Genomic DNA, 18,728 nt, shown 5'->3' with positions numbered 1-18,728 from the left:
GCTGCCAAACTTGCACATTTTTCCGGCACGTGCAAATGGACAATTACCGGGTCATTACAGCCTCGCCAGACCTGGTAATTGCCCTTTCGCGGGTGCTGGAATTAAATGCTTCCCGTTCCCATTGAGCCACATAGGGCTCAATGGGAATGGGGAGGTTGGATGCACCGGCGCCATTCATGAATGGTGCCGGTGCATCCGACATGGTCTGCGGGCGGGTGCCTTTCCGCCCGCCAGGTCAGACCTGGTGGGCAAGAGGACACCCGCCCGCAGAACTCGGAGTATGCCAGTCTAGTAACTACGGTACCGGCAAGCTTACTGTTACCGTAGTTAACAGACCGGCATACTCGTAATGACCCCCAATTAATCTTCAGCTTCTGACTAAAACCCCTATATAAAACATTTAACTTTCGCTGCTAAATATAGCTCATTTTGGGCACATATCTGAACTAGCAGTTATTGTGCATAGCTGAATTTGCTTTCTTCTTGTTGTAATCATTATGATAAATATGGTCTCTGATAGATTTAACTCTATTAACAATAGGTACAGGAAGTAAAGATAGTATAATAAAAAACCTCCACCAATTAATAATAAAGATGCACATTATATAACATGTAGTGCAGTGTTTATGCATGAACATGATTTTGGTGCATATTACATAACAGCCCCAGAGCTTAAAACTGACTAAGGACCTCACTGTAGCTGTAGGGGTAATAAAGGGTGGGTATCCATCAATTCCACCTGTTAAAACTGCCGAAGCCATTAGGGCTTCAACCTTAAAGGAGTATTTCCATCTGCATAACTATGAGGGAGCACTGCAGGCAATATGCCAGAAATACTGCCATGCCAGTGCTGCAATATATCTGAAGTACGGGCACTATTAAATACTATCCTACTACACTTTGAAAACTGCACACAAATCAGGAACATACCTCTGGCCGAAAGGAAATTGGCTAAAGAGCCTGGAATGCATCATACAGTGTGCATGACATGTGTGCAACACCCTTGTACACCCCAGCACATCATTAAGATACCAATTCACATACCTTAAAATATATTTCACATGATATGCAGTGTGACTCCAATGCAATACAAATTTGCTGTAACCGCCATGGTTGAGTTAGGCTAGCATGAGGAAAGTACCACAACATGGACAGCATGCACTCTAAACACCCTAAGGTGCAGACCATCACTATCACATGAACAGAATAAACCTTGAGAATGTGGAAGCACACCAGAGACCACACTGCTGGGCTATGCTGTGGGCAGCTTCCATGTCCAGGAGGTTGTTAGGGAGATACAGCTGCATATAAAGCATGAGATAATCCAGGCCCCCTTTATGACAATGGAGAGGAGAACAATGCAGCAGCCTGACATGTCCAGGCCTAGTCCAGAACCCTGGAATCCTACAGACCAGCAACTGATCACAGAGTACTGCCTTGATGGTGACAGTATTAAGCACCTCTTGGAGATCATAGAAGCTTACATGTAAAGTGTGCTAAACCTGAGCAAATCCATGGCCCTCTCCTTAGTAGCAATGAGAAGCATTCTCTAGCAATCCTGAACTTATGTTCAATCCGCAAAACTTGAACACTCAGTCACGATTTTGCATGAATTGTCATAGCCTGCCTTCTCCATGGTCCTGGTTTGGGTACTTGAAGCACTTCTGCAACATGCACAAGAACACATCCAGGAGGCTATCAATGCTAATAATGCCCGACTTGATGATACTGCATACACCCTCAGCCGGAACTGGAATTAGAAGCAACACCTCAAATTATGGATGACATTCTAACCTCACCATCACAAACTGCTGCAGCTGGTTCCCTGGGTCAAACCATAATGACATGTTTTTCCTATGTTTGTCAGTTTGCATCAGAGAATTGTATTCATAGACTCCCATCACCTTCCAACACTATTTTCCTACCTGTCCACAATCATTCCGCCAGCCAGCTCAACTTCATTCCCTCTGACACTAACACAAGAGTGACCAGATTACTACTTCAGAATGTGCAGCCCCAGACTCTACGCTTTTTTCTTAAATGGGCACCTACTAAAATACAAGGCTTATAATTTGTTCATCTTGTTCAAGTTAATTATGACAAGCTACCTTTCCATGGAGTTCAGAACCAGGAATTTAAAACAAGTCCTTGTCTGCGTTTCCTTTCCCCATCTCCTATTCACTTTTCTGTGCTAGTATTTTGTTTCCTTTTAATTCTATATCAATATAGTAAGACCCTGACCGTGACATAATAAATGATGCTCTTGGTGTGCTGTTGCAATTGCAATAAAAGTCTATGGGTGTGTGCAGAGACTTTAAATAACCTCTTCAAAAATAAATATTTGCTTTCCAATATTTTATAAATGGATGCTCCCCATATCTTAGCTCCCAAAACTGTAGCAGTTATTGCTTGAGAAAAGTACACCTGAAGGGCTGTATGCATTCCATAACCCCCAAAGAACATGGATAATCTCCTTACTACTCCCTTTCTTCTGAAGAGAACAGTTGTATTTTTCATCACCTGCCTGGTCCACCCCACATATTTATACAATTAGAAACATGTTCAACATATTTACCCACAATCATTAAAGAGCTTGGGATTTTTGCACACTTGACAAGCCATGCTTTTTTTGTTTGTAATATGAGCTGTGAGACCCTTTTGTGCCCAGATCTCATTCAATAAGCCTACTTGTTGTTGAAGGCCGTTTGGTGTTGGGTAATGATCAAGCATCATCTTAAAAAACAAGGTTTCTACTCATTGCCCAACAAAAATTCAGAGAATCTGCTTCTAGTTCTGTAATAGACCCAATGATATTATTTACAAGAGGGCCTCACATATAACTTTGTAATACAATTTTCTTTACAGGAAATGATTTGGTCTGATCACCTCCTGGACCCCAACTTGACACTGCCTTGTTATCTGAATGTAAAGTCATAAGGGCTTGGAGCTCCCCTGGAGCAGTGGAGCGATGATGTCATAATTGCCATAATGTTGATCTAGGTTCTGTGTCAAAAGCGCTTTTCACGACTATGAACACTATGTTCAAAGGTTGCTTTGCAAGCATCACATATTTGTTTAGCAGTGCATTGTGGATAAAAGTCCGGTCATCTGTGCTTACTCCCTAAACTTTCCTAAAACCTGCTTGCAGATGGGAGTGTATGGTGTACACCATGCACCAACTTCCAGATGCACTCTCAAGATCTTACCATACACCTTAGCTAGCGCAGGTAACACAGAAAGAAGCCTATAATTGGTGGGGTCGTCCCAGTCTCCAATTTTACAAATTGGGATGCCAAGAGTATAGCTCCAAATCTGAAGGAATTGCAAGGACCTGTCCATGCAATTCGACAGGATATACAAAAAGGGGCTGCTATCTTTGATTAGGTGTTAATGAGCTCTCAGGGCATATCATCAGGGCCTTGCACTTGTTCCCCCTCGACCTTCCCACTGCCTTTAATCTCCTTGTCAACCTTCCCAGTCATAGACAAGGCAAGAGGGGAGAAAGAATGCCAATACCTTTGTTTATTTTGTAGGTTATTTTGTGTAAATTTGGGGCCTAGCAGTATTTTCTTAATGGCAAAAACAAAAGTAATTTAGCAATGACTACTCCTTGCATTTAGATTGGGTTTGGCTTTATGGTGGTATAGTGACTATGCATTATTTCAGTACACAGATACATTTTGTTGGTATGAATTTTGTTGTGGTATAGTGGTATAATTGTCTTTTCTATTTGTGGCCCTAAAATACAAAACCCCCTTTTTCTTGCTTGATCTGTTTGTGTGAACACTAGAGGCCTCAGACCTACATTATTCAGAAACACCACATTTTCATATAGAGTGCCACCTATGGCTGTTATCACTGATTTATCTACACCAGTGAACTATGTTTCCATAAAGTATTCACAATAACATGTGCTATTATCATTAATGTATTTACATTAGTGAGATTATGTTTCCAGAGGCCTCTCTCTGCTGATTCATGTAGGCTCAGCAGACTATTGTGTTATATTCTACTCAGAGGCCACACATACATACCCTGAGTGGAATCACGCACACAGCTATTTATAACTGCTCATGACATTGCTTCATCTGTATAGGAAACTTGGCACATTAAACATCATTCCCTCTCTTGCAGAGTATTTTTTTTAGAGGCACCAAATGAAAAACAGAAGCAAGAACACTCTTAGGCAGACTGTGTGTTATCACAATTTCATTTCAAAATGATACATTACCATTCTTGTGAGACAATCCTCTCTGAAATAAACATAAGAGAAACAAATGCAATAATACCACAAATTTCACTTTACATTTTCAACAAGAAAGAGAAAAATTACATAATTTGCCTTGCAACATTATAACGTGGCAGTTAAACACAGGGGAATTCCCTATCGCTACTGTGCTGCCTGATAGTAGATCATTAGTACGGCAGTCACAGTAATCTCACTCCATTTGTATAATTACCAGCTATCTGTAGCTCTCCTACACGCAATCTCCCTTGGCTAGTCACCTTCGATGAATATGCCCAGGGTTTTCTTTGTGTTTGAAGTTTGAAGTGCACAGCGAAAACATGGAATTTTCAAGCCGGTGCCAAGTGACTAGGAAACCCCAGTCTCTGAAGGTCAGTAGTGAAGCTCCTCACAGCAGCCCAGCAAATGCCACCTCACTGCAGCTCCGCAAAATGTCTTCTCCCTATAATTCTGTCAGAGCTATTCCAAAAAACCTCTGTTACATCCCCTAGGCTTACAGAGAACCAATCAAATTCACAGTAGCACATCGTCCTTCCTTAACAATAGCTCACTTTTACAGTAAGCAACTATATCTAACTGATTTCCTGGCATTCGAATTTTGCTTCCTGCAAAGACAGTGAACCGAGCAAAGGAAAAATGCACGTTTAAAAAATGAATCTCAGCTTGCCTCATTTTTCCACATGGAGAACACATTATAATGTTAAGAAGTTAGAATTGTGTTAGTATTTGTTAATTAAGTTAGACAAATCAGTATCTTATGTGGTCTCCTGTAAGTGAGGCATTTTCAAGTGAGAAAAAAAAATGGTGTGCTTTTAAAATCTGCAGCACATGTCTGTTATATGTGTACCATATTACAGCAATCATGTGATCATATGCATTGGCATTGTACTCCAAAACACACCAAATTATACTACATATACCCTCCTTTTTCTGAGAATGTGGCCATGGTCCAAGCCACAATTGGAAGAAACCAACCTGTTCCTTTTCTTCTTTTAAATCATAGCAATTCACCCATTTTACAACAAATTACTGTTCATCCACCGTAATATCAAAATTCATCTCTGAGTCCATCAGTTCTTATAAAATATTTAACATATTTGTTCCCAACGGAAATGTCCATAGTCCAATGTCTTGCTTTTATATTTAAAGTCAATCATAAAACAATAAAATAAAATAAATAATTAAAATAAAGAATTAACACAATAGATTAAAATAATTAATTAAAATAATAAATACGTGGAACTCCATACTCCAGGACACTTGTCTGCCTCTGATATGTCCCGACCAGCAACGTCACATCACTTGATTCATTTGGGCACTCTTCCATCTTGGCATTCCTGGGTACCTTTTCTATAGGAGTTATCTCTTTTGGCATCCCGGTTACTTTGTCTTCACCTCCACCCGGAGGCAGGCATCATTTGATCTTCATCCAGGGGACTCCAGGACTCCATCATCTCCCGTGTCCACCGGTCCCGTGACCTCCAAGTCAAAATGTGTTAGTCAATAATCTAAATCAAATAGAAAAAAACAAATTAAGTACATAGCACAATACTAACTTCACCCTTATAACAAAAATAAAATTATATATATATATATATATATATATATATATATATATATATATATATATATATATATCCATGCACTTCATAAATCATTTCACCCTCTTCCTCTCGTCTTCTGAAATTAAGCACATGTTAGAGAGAAATCAAACATACATAAAATAGCATTCAACATTTAACACATTTAAATTTTGTTAAACAACTCCATTAGTTTCAGCCTAATAACTCCATTAGTTTCAGTCCCCATTTTTTTATGTATACGTATATATATGTCACAGTATTTGTGTTCCATCACAATAATCAATCACATCTATTTTTTTTCTCTGTCATTGCCCTATGACTAATCTCATTTATTTATTTTGTATGTATTTAAGGGACTCTATCTGTTTCTACACGCTCAAGTCTCCTTACCTCATGTTTGGGGTACCATGGTTTAATTTGGTTTACATGGACAAACTGTTCTGTTGCTGTTTCACCCTCAGTTTCAAAATGTCATACACTACGGGAGATATCTTATCTATAATTCGAAATGACCCCTGCCAGACTGCCAGAAATTTTGAATTTTTCTGTTTACCTTTTCCAAAAAGAAATGTATACACCTGATCGCCCACACAATACTCTTTCACTGATGTCTTTTTATCATAATATGACTTTGCACTGTCAGCAGCTCTCTCTAGATTTTGCTGTACAAAAGCAGATGCATGTTGTAAATGCTTCCTCAGCTCATCCATGTATTCATGAACTGTAGATGTGCTTCAAGTGTCTGCTCATGTGTTCTGTATAGTAGGTGCTGCGGTAACACCATTTCCCTACCTGTCAAAACCTCATGGGGACTAATACCTGTTGCTTTGGCAGGAGTTGATCAGATTGCCATTAGAACCAAAGGTAAACGCAAATCCCAGCTGGAACCTGCTTCTGCCACAAACTTTTTTAATATGTCCATAACAGACCTATTACAGCGTTCAACTCCCCCAGAAGAAGCATCTCGATGTGCAATGTGTAATTTTCTTTTCACTCCCAGTATTTGCCATACCTTACACATTAGAGCGCTTGTGAAATGATTTCCCCTGTCTGATTCTATTCTTTGTGGTAATCCAAACCTTGAAAATATATGATTCACCAGCAATGTAGCTGCTGTTTGCGCACTACAATCTGGCGCAGGAATACACTCAATCCATTTTGACATCAGACATACCACACTCAAAATATACCGGTTCCCCCTGCTCGACCTCTTTACAGGCCCTACATAGTCTATTTGCAAATCTGACCATGGAAGACTTAATCCTCTTTTCATTAATGGGGCTCTATACATTGGTGAAGCGGGTTTAAATTGGGCACATACTAGACATCCTCTAGTATATAATTCCATATCCTGGGACATATGTGGCCAGTAAGCATAATCTTTTAGTATCTCCAATGCTTTTTGTGAACCTCTGTGTCCTGCAGTTATTGCATCATGAGCATGGTGTAGCATTAGCCCTCTGAATGAAAGTGGTACCACCCACTGTATTTGTACTGTTATGGACTCTGTAATCATGAGCCCATCCTGTAGTCTAATTCGGTTTTTATTCTTTAATAGCATTCTTAATTCTTCTTTTCCCACACAATCATTTTCTATTAAAGTGTTTTGTTCAGGGTCTATCAAATGATTATAATATATTCCCAAAATTAGATCATCCTTTTGTGCCTTAATCAGATCTTGATCTGGTGTATCATAACTCCACTGTACCACTTGTTGTTCTATCTCCTTAGGTGCTTTAGAGCGTGTTAGTGCATCAATTTGTATTTCACCCAGTAAGTGTTCAATAGGTAGCAATTCTCCCATTACAGCCCCAATTTTAGCCAGGTGATCTGCCTTATCATTTCCTTCCTTATCCTCTCCTGGAGTTTTTAAATGCCCACGAATTTTCCTCCAGTATATTGTTAAATCATTCTCTGACACCAATTTGTCTATGGCTTGTATCACTTTTCCATGTTTAAGTGGCTTTTTTTGTATGTAATCATGCCTCTCGCTTTCCAGCCAGGTAAATATTCCACAAAGCTATTCCGTGCGTAATCAGAATCAGTCACCAGGAAAATTTCACTACATTTATTATCAACTGAAGTAGCAATTGCTTTATAAATGGCTGCCAATTCCGCTATTTGACTGCTCCTAGCTCCAATTCTCATCCCAATACTGGGGACGCCTTCACATTTTAACCAGACATTTCCTATTCCTGACACTAATTGTTTATTACTGTCATTTTCAATGTGAAAAGCACAACCATCAACATATAGAGTTGGCAAATCCTTGCATGTCTTTTCATCAAAAGCTTTGTGTGGTGATTGTTCAAATTCCTGTAAATTAGGTTCCACTTCTATTTTGTTTGATACCTGTTCAGCTGCCCAGTCATGTAGATCTGCTAAGCCTTGAGCAAGTGGACTTTTTTTACTTTGGCCATATCTCACTTCTACAGGAAAACCCTGTAATGCTAGTGTCCATGAAGTGATTCTGGACTGTGCTAGATTACCTGACCTAATTCTTTTACTCTCTAAAAACTGCAAAGGTTGATGATTTGTCTCAATAATCACCTTTTCACTTTGAACAATGGGGCGGAAATGCTGTAGCGCCCAGACAGTGGCCAATAGGGCCTTTTCACATTCATTGAATTTAATTTCAACTTGAGAAAAGGCCTTACTTGCATAGGCAATGGTTTTGTAATTCAAATCATGTTTTTGTGATAACACTGCTGACATACAATGTTCAGAAAAACCTATTTCTACAAGGAAATCCCTGTCCTTTATGGGGTATGATAAACATGGTGCCTTTACAAGAAATTCCTTTAATTTAGCCACTGCCTCAGACTGCCTCTTTTTCCCACTTCCAGGGTGTATTCAGCTTTAGCAATTTAGTCAATGGTTGAGTAATTTCAGCATACTTTCAATGAACTTCCTGTTATAGCCTGTCATTCCTAATACACTTTTTACCCCTTTCACATTTTTAGGATCTCTTAGTTTTTGTATGGCTTCTATTTTCTTCTTTTGTGGGTTTAGTCTATGTTCAGTCACTTCATGGCCTAGAAAATTCACTTTTTTCTTGCACCATTGTGCTTTTTGTAAAGATACTTTGGCGCCTGCTTTCTGCAATTGGCCAAGTACATGTCTTATTTCATGAAAGTTTTTTCAAGCTCTCATTCTTTATTAGGACATCATCCACATACACTATGGTACCTCTTTCCGCTGCATCAGGCATGGCCTTTCTCAAAAATATTCCAAATTCAATCCCACTATTGACATACCCAAATGGAACTCTAACCCACACGTATTGCGTCTTATCAAATAAAAATGAAAATAAATTCTGAATCTCTTCTGCCAATGGCACGCACCAATATCCAGAGGTGAGATCTATAAAGTGGTAAACACTTTTGAACCATGTACCTGAGCTAGGCCCTGATCAATGAATGGCAGTGGCCATCTGGATACTGGCACTCTTTTATTTAACTCGGCGCTTTCCTCTAACTGTGTGGCTGTGTCTCTCTGTAAAGTTGCCACTTTTAAATGTTTTGGCATATCAGCTTCCACTTCAATGGGCTGATTTTCTATTTCATTTTCATTTAAGTTAAATGTTATGCAATCATCTTGATGACAGCACACTGTCTCACTTGAATCATAGGGTACACAGAATGAATTTTAAATATTCCTTTGGGCTGAGAGTCCAGGTATTCTGGCAATTCCCCCTTGGCATCTACATACTTTTCAGGGGTATTTCTAATAGCCATGTTATTTAGTTCTGCTGTGTAATTTGATTTTTGTATGGCCATTCCTAATGGGGAGTTTTCCTCGAAATGAATATCTTGACAACCTTTATTATTTACCATAATTCCCCCAGACCCTTCACCAATATCTACCAATGGAAAGTATTCATAATCCAGGCCTTGCTGTTTTATGGATTCATTCAAGCACACAAATGCATCAGAATCTTTCATCTGCTGTCCATTTTTGCATTTTAGCGTTATTGCAAACTGCTTTGTGTATGCAGGGATAATAGTATCTTTCCTCAGTTGTAATTCAATTGCATATGGGACCAGCTGTGCGCAATGATAAGCCCTTTTTCTGTCTTCAAATTCAGGTGCCGGCCCACCTAGGCGTGACCATATTTTTTTATTAAGGAAATCTAACACCATACACATTCTGTGCATGATATCATTGCCCATGTAAAATTCATTTTGTGTCCCACTCACTACCCAAACATTATGGTGAATTGTCTTTTGTCCAATACTAATCTTCAGCATGCATCTCCCTGCAATTCGGTTTTCAAAGTCTGGACTGTCGAAACCAGAAACATACTAGTTTTTAATCCTAAATTTCGGGATCTCCTCCCTGTCCATTATTTTTTGCAACAATTTCTCATTAATGAAGCTTCTTTCCTGTTCAAACGCTAAAGTGGCTTTTATTGTTTTAGAATAGTCATTTATACCAATGTGAACCCATGGTTGCTCATCTTCCATGTGTATTTCAGCAAGAGAGGTAATGTGTTTTTCTGAACCTACTTAAGGAGCAGAATTCTGTTTGCATGTCTTCTCTTTTAAATAAAAATGTAATGCATGCTCATCTATGGCAGTCTGCCATTTTTTCTTGGGTCCAAGTATATTTGTACAGGTAGTTTTTCATTTTCACTCTGCATTTTGTCTTGACACATTAATATAACAGTGACGCTAGGTATGCAACTATTCTGGAGATATACCTCCACTGCATCATTTGTTTTGGCAACGGTGTGACATTCATTTATGTTGCTGTTTTGTGATTTTAATTTCTTAGGTCTCAATGGTTTTTTAGTTAAGGACCACAGTACTCCATTCACCCCATCTATGAGAGGAGACAATCTTTTCAGGCAATCAGTTCCCATCAAAAATGGAATTTCACAAATGGATGTGACCAATATCTCCTGTTTCATTCTGTGTTTACATCTTTATGTCAACCTCGGTGACGCCTATAATAAGCACCTCCTCACTGTTAAAATTATGCACTGGACCTTGATTTTCCTTCACTGTGATCTGATTCTGTGGGGATCTCCCTTCATTGATACTCTTTACCAATTCTTTAGACATAATTGTGGCCTGTGCGTCAGTGTCAATAATTGCAAATGTATTGCATTTTTCTTCTACAGTGATGGGAGCATAATACCTGTCTTCAACTTCCTCTAGCACACATAAGAAGTGTGAATTCTTACTGATTTCAGGGCTCACCTTTCTCAGGCCTTTTTCACTTTTGGCTAAGCACATTGGTAAATGGAATGACATTTTTCCCTCCTTTCTGCCCATTTCTGCGTGGGAGACTTTATCCATTTCTCTATGTTCAAAGGTTTTTTGGAGTGTGGCCACTGTTCGCCCATCCATCCAGGTATCATCAGAGGTCACACTACAATCCTCCAACTGAACATGTGTAGCAACATCATTTAGCAATTTGTCATTGTCTAATTATCTGCATTTGTGATCATTTAGAAGTTAAAAGGGTACCAGCCCTTTTAACCTCTTCAAAAATATGTGGCTCAAAGAATTCTTCAGGTGATTGACATGTACCCTCCTTTTGAGTATTTCTTTTTTCTGCATGTGTTTGGTTATTGTTCTGATTGCCCAGTGAAGGATTTATAGCATCGCCACTTACTCCCTGTTCACTGGTATTCCCCATGCATGAGTCATTTTTCTGAAATCTGTCTCTTTGTTCTTTTGGAATTTCAGGTTTTGCTATTTCATTTGTACAGATCTCCAATGTTTGATTTAGCTCTAGGTTAAACCGTACCTCTCTTTTAGATGTATTTGCAATGTCTGTCACATGTTAATTTACTGGTACTTTCACTTTTAAATCATTAGGCATCTCAGAGTCATTATGCATAATTACATCAGAACAATCTATTTTCTTGGCACTGCAGATATCATAAGTACTTAGTCACTTTTCAGAAACCCCCCGGTCATTGCTATGGCCTTCTGCCCCCTCCTTTGATGACTGTTTTTGTGCTGTAGAGAGCTTGCCTCATTTTTCCACATGGAGCACACATTATAATGTTAAGAAGTTAGAATCATGTTAGTATTTGTTAATTAAGTTAGTCAATCAAGTATCTAATGTGGTCTCCTGTAAGTGAGGCATTTTCAAGTGAGAAAAAAAATGGTGTGCTTTTAAAATCTGCAGCACATGGCTGTTATATGTGTACCATATTACAGCAATAATGTGATCATATGCATTGGCACTGTACTCCAAAACACACTAAATTATACTACAGTTTACTACCTCTGAAAATAGTCCATATGAAAGTATCCACTAGAGCTACATCCTGGTAAAAGAGACAGATTAGAACTCACAAGTGTTGTACCCTGCATAGTCTCCAACAGGACATGACAAAACAAGAAAGTGCACAAAGGTAATCCTCAGTCCTGGCCACAAACTGCACCAAAGGCCCAAAACAACAGTGCCTTTTCCCATGCTGGGATTATGCTGTATGGCGTCCTGGGGCAGATGTTCAGCATGTCAGGTGGGTGGGGGCCACGGGGCCTGTATCTGACAGCGCTCAGGCACTTCAAAAGTCTAGGAAATGAATATGCACTGGTGCCCACAAAATAACTGTTCCCTTCCGTGTATCCAGCTTTGCCACAAGGGCTCCCAGGGCATCGCTTCAGTACATCGGGTGTGTGTGAAGTTGCACCATTACTTCACAGAACAAAGGTGCTTCAACAGTCCAGTAAATAAAAATGCACTACACACAATAGACGCACACATTTCCGTTGCAATCTTTTTTGCATGTAATGCAAAATGTCACCCTAAATCCAATCATTTAAGCCTATAGCGGGCATTTTACATTAAATACAAATTGCATGCAGGGGACCTTGTTATGATCTTGGGTTGTGGTTGTTTCTACTGTGTAGTTGTTTCTACTGTGCAATGGTATCCTGTTCGAATGTTGTGATGTCAGCATGGAGTCTTGATTGAGTGACCGGATGGGAGGTCCTTTCGTATAAACATCCAGGGAGCATCTGGTGACATCACATAGCAAGAGTGGGGCCACCGGATCACTTTGCTCGGAATGCCCTGCTGCAGGTGATGTTCATGGAAGTTGTCAGAACGGACGCTTTGTATGGCGACACTCCCAGAGATTGAGCAACAGGATAGTCATCGTAGTTGATGAACATGCCCGGTTAGATCTTGGCCATGTTAGGGCTGCTAGTTCCAGCAGCGAAACTCGTCACAAGGCTGAAGGTGAGAGTCAGAGGGTGACAGGTGCTTCCTTTGATGATGTGGGCAAATAATTTTACGGCAAGGATATTAGGCAATGGTCTGGTTCTTGTTTGAGGCATTATTGGCATGTACAGGTGGAATCCAAATTGTGTGGGGTGTTCCTGGAAGGGATCAGGTTTTCAGCCAGCATTTGTGCCAGGCATGAGCACATTTCCAGGAAAATGCAGAAACCGGATCCTAAACTTTGGGCCTAGTTTGGTGGCCCCAGGAGATTTGAGTAGTGGGTTTGGTGTGTTGGTCGACACTGGTAGTTTAATTATGCTGGTTTGGTATGTGTTGTGGCCTTGGGAGTTTGAATAATAGGTCTGAAGGGTTGGCATGATTTAATGTCTAGGTGTTAAGGCCTGTTATTTATGCTGTTGTGTACATGTGGCGGCCTTTTCGTTGCGGCAGGGTGGGTTAATTAAACATGGTTTTAGAGTAATTGCCGGGAACCTGGACATGTGGGTGCAGGGATGGTATTGTGATATTCTTAACTGCATTGTCTGTGTTCTGTCCTCTGGGACATTTGTGGGCAACCATTTGCGGGAAGCTAGTCAAGATCCTGAAATTGTGTGTGATCTTTTCCCCTAGGACATTTTTGGGAGCTGTTCAAGTTTCTGAAATGTTTTTAGTAATTTGTCTTATTATTTGTGATGTAAGTGTTTGTCTGTTAGAGGTATTCTCCCTGGTTGATTTGTGTTGGGATTATGTTGGTGTTGTGGTTATTTGACTGTTGTTTATAGTTGGGTGTGGTGGTGGTTAGTGTTTTATTTGGCTGTTGGTTACAGCCAGGTGACTGTTAATTACAGTTGGGGTTGGTGCCTTTTCTTGGCTGTTGGTTTACAGTCAGGTGGCTGTTAACTGTTGGTTGTAGGGTCTTGGTCAGGTCCATGTTAGGTGCATGGTATGTTCAACTGTTGGTTACAGTTGTGGTGTGGTGTTTGTCTGTTGTTTACAGTTGTAGTTAATCAGGGCCATGTGAGGTGCATGGTATGGTGTTTTCAACTGTTGCTTACTGTTGTGGGTGGATGTTTTCAACTGTTGCATACTGTTGTTGATGGCAGTTGTGGTTGGTCAGGGCCATGTGAGGTGCATGGGTTACAGTGTTTTTGGTATTTTAAATATCTTGGGTAAAGTGATTTGGTGGGCCTAACTGTTGCTAATGGTTGTGGCTAGTGTTTCCAGAATGGCCAGATGGTTTTGGGAATTTGGGTTCCACTGTTGGTTAAAATGTGTTGGTCAAGGCCATGTGAGATGCATGGTGTGGTGTTTTCAACTGTTGGTTACAGTTGCCGGTGGGTGTTTTCAACTGTTGTTAACAGTTGTGGTTGGTCGTGGACATGTAAGGTGCATGGGTTGCAGTGTTCTTGGTATTTTCAATCTGTTGGTTACAGTGTTTTGCTTGGCCTAACTGTTGGTTACAGTTGTGGCCATTGGTTCCAGAATGGGCGAATGGGTTCTGGAATTTGAGTTCCACTGTTGGTTACAGTGTCCTGGTCAGTGCCATGTGAGGTGCCTGGTGTGATGTTTTCAACTATTGGTTACAGTTGCGGTTGTGGTATTTTCAACTGTAGTTTACAGTTGTGGTTGGTTGGGGCCATGTGAGGTGCATGGCATGGTATTTTCAATCTGTTAGTTGCAGTTATGTTAGTGAATTTGAGGAAGGAGTGGAGTTGATGAGCTTGATAGAGTTGTAGATCTTGAGTGGTGTCTTGTGATTTTGATAGAGCCTTTCATCTAGTGAGTTTATCTGTGAGAGTTGGACTGGAGGTTGGTCACAGGCATGGGAGGTACCCCAAGAGTGGCGCTTCCATTATGCTTTCTGTGTATTTGATTAGAGAGAGAAGAGTGGGGTGTATGTTTCTGCTTTTGTTCTGCTTCCTCCTCCTTATGTCATCTGCAACCTGTGCGTTCTGTTTTGCAAGGTGATTATGTAGGTTCTGTTCAATGTGTGCTGCAGCACAGATTGTTTTTTACTGATTGCCATGTGGTGGTGTATGCTGGGTTTCCTTCTGTGCTGTTACTCTCTACCTTTTGTACTTGTTTTTTTGGGCTAAGTTTCAGCTTCCTGGTGGCTACACATGGACTGAATATGATTCTCGTTGTGTATGTGTTAGGGTTTCCATGCTGTTACTGTTTATTTTGTTTATTGACTGAGGGTGAGTTGTGACTGTCTCTGCAGTGTTTTGGTATCCTGTTGGAATAGCAGTCTTGAGTAAGGGCTCTTGTAAAGTAACCTGGCAGGCCTGGCAGGTGTTATAATCTAGGGATGTGGTTGTTTCTATGGTGTACTGGTATACTCTTGGAATGTCGTGATTTCATGATTTCAGAATGGAGTGTTGGGTGATTGACTTGTGTGTGTGTATTCTGAAAGTGACAGATCTGTAAGCTGGGTGGAGTGGATGTGCCAGTGTCTCTGTCCCATGTACGTCGTGTATGTAACTTATCTGCTCTGTGACACGGACAATAAGAAGATTTTGTCCAGGGGCCAGATTGTCAAAGAAATTGCCCATAGGGCTGAGTAACTGAGTTTTTAGCACTGATTTCCGTTTGTCCATTTTTTTCAATGATCATAGTTAGAGCTGTTTTGAAGCACAGCAGGGCACCAAAGGAGATGCAATTTAAAACAGGTGCTAAGTGCCTCTTTGATAATTGCCAAGCTTAGCACTGCTTTAATAATTCTAAGGGTATCCGGTTTCCCTTGCAGCACTCACTGAGAGCCATATTTAATATATTTGCCCAGGTTTGCTTTCTGTACTGAATGACAGCATGCTAAAAAAGCATTTTTTGAGAGTATTGAACTTAACCTGAAAATCCTGCCGGTCATGGCAATGTGTTTATTCAGCACACTATGCATATTCCTTATCAGACAAGAACTCTAAATTGTGATTGAAGCTGAACCTATTCATATGTTCAACATTGATAAAAATGACAGGAATACATTTCCATCCCGTGTGTTGCAAGTGAAGTTGTTACCTTTAATAGCATTTCTTTATCACTAATAGTCACTTTCCTGGTTTACAACTGGGCTCCAGTTGTAGCTCAGCAAGACATTGTTTACACAAGACAACATGACAAGTGTGAGACTCACGCCACTTCTGATACTTAGCAGCACTGTGCATTCTGGGACGTGCAGTTAAAGTTTTTGAAATTGTAAGAGTTTCAAGCACCCGGGAATGCTGAGTGCTGCTGAACCCAAAATAAGGATCTGCTGAAGGTTTATTTTAAAGAGCACGAGCTTCAGACAGCCATCATTAAAAAACAAAGTAAACATCAACGTAAGAACAAAGGAAGGAGACAATGTGCCTCCTATGTAGTGGCAGAACGTGTGACATTTTAATAGGACTTGATAATGGCCGAGAATGTAAAAAACCACCACACTGTAGTCTTGTATCAAAACGGACCCAAACAAGGCTCTTACCACACACGCTAAATAATACATTTTTTGACGCAATAAGACAGCCGTGCCTACTGTGCACTGCTTTCTGATACTAAGAAAGCAGCGTAAAAGGAAACCGCAGTGAAAATAAATGACGCTACCCTTTGATAATCTCGCCTCGTGTGTCTTCTTAAAACAACGCGGTTATTTCAGAGCACAAACGTCAGCACTTACATGGTGTTGGGTCCCTTGAATGCTGTTTTAAACCTTCGTAAACTGGTCTGCAAACATGCAGCGCAATACCAGGTAAACTCGGCTGTATCCCTCGCATTCACTGTAGTGAATAAATAAGTCACGCTTTCAAGATACGATATGAAAGGTTAGTTATAACGCGCTACCCGGGGATCGAACCAGTGTTGCCCCATGTCGTCTTGCTTCCAAGGCGAGCACTTTGCCGCTGAGCTAGACTCTCGAATCAACGCCTCCGAGCCATGCCTCCTGATGTCATTGATTCATGGAATCCGCCTGTTAAATCGAGGTGAATTCCATAGAAATCTCGTGAAGGCATTAAACTAAAGTGCACTTGCGAAATGTGGAGGAGAAAAGCGGGGCATGGGGGTGGGCGGAGGAAGGTGGTATAAGCTCCACTTTATGTCCCACCACCACCTTGGAAGAAAACAAAAATTAGGTGAAATGGGAAATGGAGGTGTAAAAAAATGTCGCTTTGCTTTTACACCTCCATTTCCCCCAAAACCATTAGAACATGCCGACCTAAATAAAAGTGAATGGAACGTTCTCCAGAACTACGGTTAAAGTGGTATATGAAAGGCTTCCATCCACTCCAGAATTTCAAGAATGAGGCGATTTCATCAGATCATTTTGTTTGCAGAAACGGGCATTCTGTGTGCATGCAAATATACTGATGTCTAGCCACAGCTTTAGCACGAGTCTCATTTACAGAGCTTTAAGATACCGTGTGTGACGTGCAGCATACATCCTGCACTGCATTACACCTTTTAACAAGCAATGTTTCGAGTGCACAGAGCTTGAATAGTAATTCAGAAAATATATATTTTCCCACTGCTACTGCAAGGCGTGAGGACTGGCTTACTGAATATTTTGATCTGTAATACGTTGTACAATAAAAAGAACACACGATGACACATAACCCCAAATGCCTAAACAAAGCAACCCTAAAAAACATTTCAAATATGGAGTAAATATTGTCAGTGTATACAATCTGTTGACAAAAAATAGTCATTTTACGGGAAGTGCAGATCCCTGGTAGTTTTAATAAAATGCCTACCCAATTTGTGTAGTTCACTGTCGGATCGATGCACATGTGTTTGCTTGCTGCATACAATGCAGAGGCGGTCATCATTTTTCAATATAGTATCACAAAGTAATGGCTGAAAAAAACATTGAGATGCATCTGATTAGAAGGAACTTTAACATTATAATGTGGCTTTTTGTTGATGCATCGACTAATCTGCTGTTTCGTTTTTGTTGTTTTAGTGCTTTACTGAACACAACAGGAAAACGAGGAATTGTTGTCAGCCGGTCTACCTACCCAACTACGGGACAATGGGTGGGCCACTGGCTTGGAGACAGCACTGCTGCCTGGGACCAAGTTGATAAGTCAATAATTGGTATGAGGGTTCACCCAATGTTTGATTCTATATTTGTGTTTAAAGAATGTATCCATTAAAAACCCATAATATGTATCTATGCATAGAGTAAACCATATCGTGCCATAGCAACTAGTAAAGCGAGATTATACAGGAACATTAGCATAGCACACGTACAAAAGATTCCCTGTTATTTTCGCAGCCCCCCACACCCTCTCCCCTCCCCTGATGATGATAGTAGGGCATTTGTATGTCTCAAGAGTCTGGAATATGCTGTTCTTGAAGGTGATTTTAACGCATCTGGGGGATTTACACTGGTTCTAAAAAGTGAGCAAATGTTTTGATAATATAAAATGGAGCAAACAGATTTTGTCACAATCCATATTTTATAAACACGTTTACACTTGAGCAAAAATGAATTGGGTTTTTACTAAGTTTGCTGCATAACGTATAGCCAAAGGTGTCTACTGCATTGTGCTTTAAGTGATGCAGCACACATCATAAATAACACAGCATGCTCCTATTTTCCCCGGGTGATAACATTTGAGATAATACTGATTGGTGCTAAACCATTTTGCACTATTCTCTATTAGCAAAGCAGCAACATCGGTGCTAAATTCATTGGCTGCGTTTTTTTTGTACAAGTGCAAATCTTTGATAATCTG

The 18,728-nt window shown here is 40.3% G+C and overlaps 1 protein-coding gene across 1 annotated transcript in view; it reads left to right on the top strand.

Annotated features, from left to right (window-relative positions):
• Window positions 1–18,728, top strand: part of SI (sucrase-isomaltase) — a 1,019,699-nt gene that overhangs the window by 531,648 nt on the left and 469,323 nt on the right. The window contains exon 37 of the mRNA XM_069618482.1: window positions 17,951–18,084. Within this exon, the coding sequence (XP_069474583.1) occupies window positions 17,951–18,084 (134 nt within the window). The remainder of the gene's footprint in view (window positions 1–17,950; window positions 18,085–18,728) is intronic.

This window comes from Ambystoma mexicanum, chromosome 10 (assembly GCF_040938575.1).
Source record: "Ambystoma mexicanum isolate Mex_15411 chromosome 10, UKY_AmexF1_1, whole genome shotgun sequence".
Taxonomy (NCBI): Eukaryota; Metazoa; Chordata; class Amphibia; order Caudata; family Ambystomatidae; genus Ambystoma; species Ambystoma mexicanum.
The sequence above is the reverse complement of the archived record's forward strand: the minus strand, read 5'-3'. Positions and strand labels throughout refer to the sequence as shown.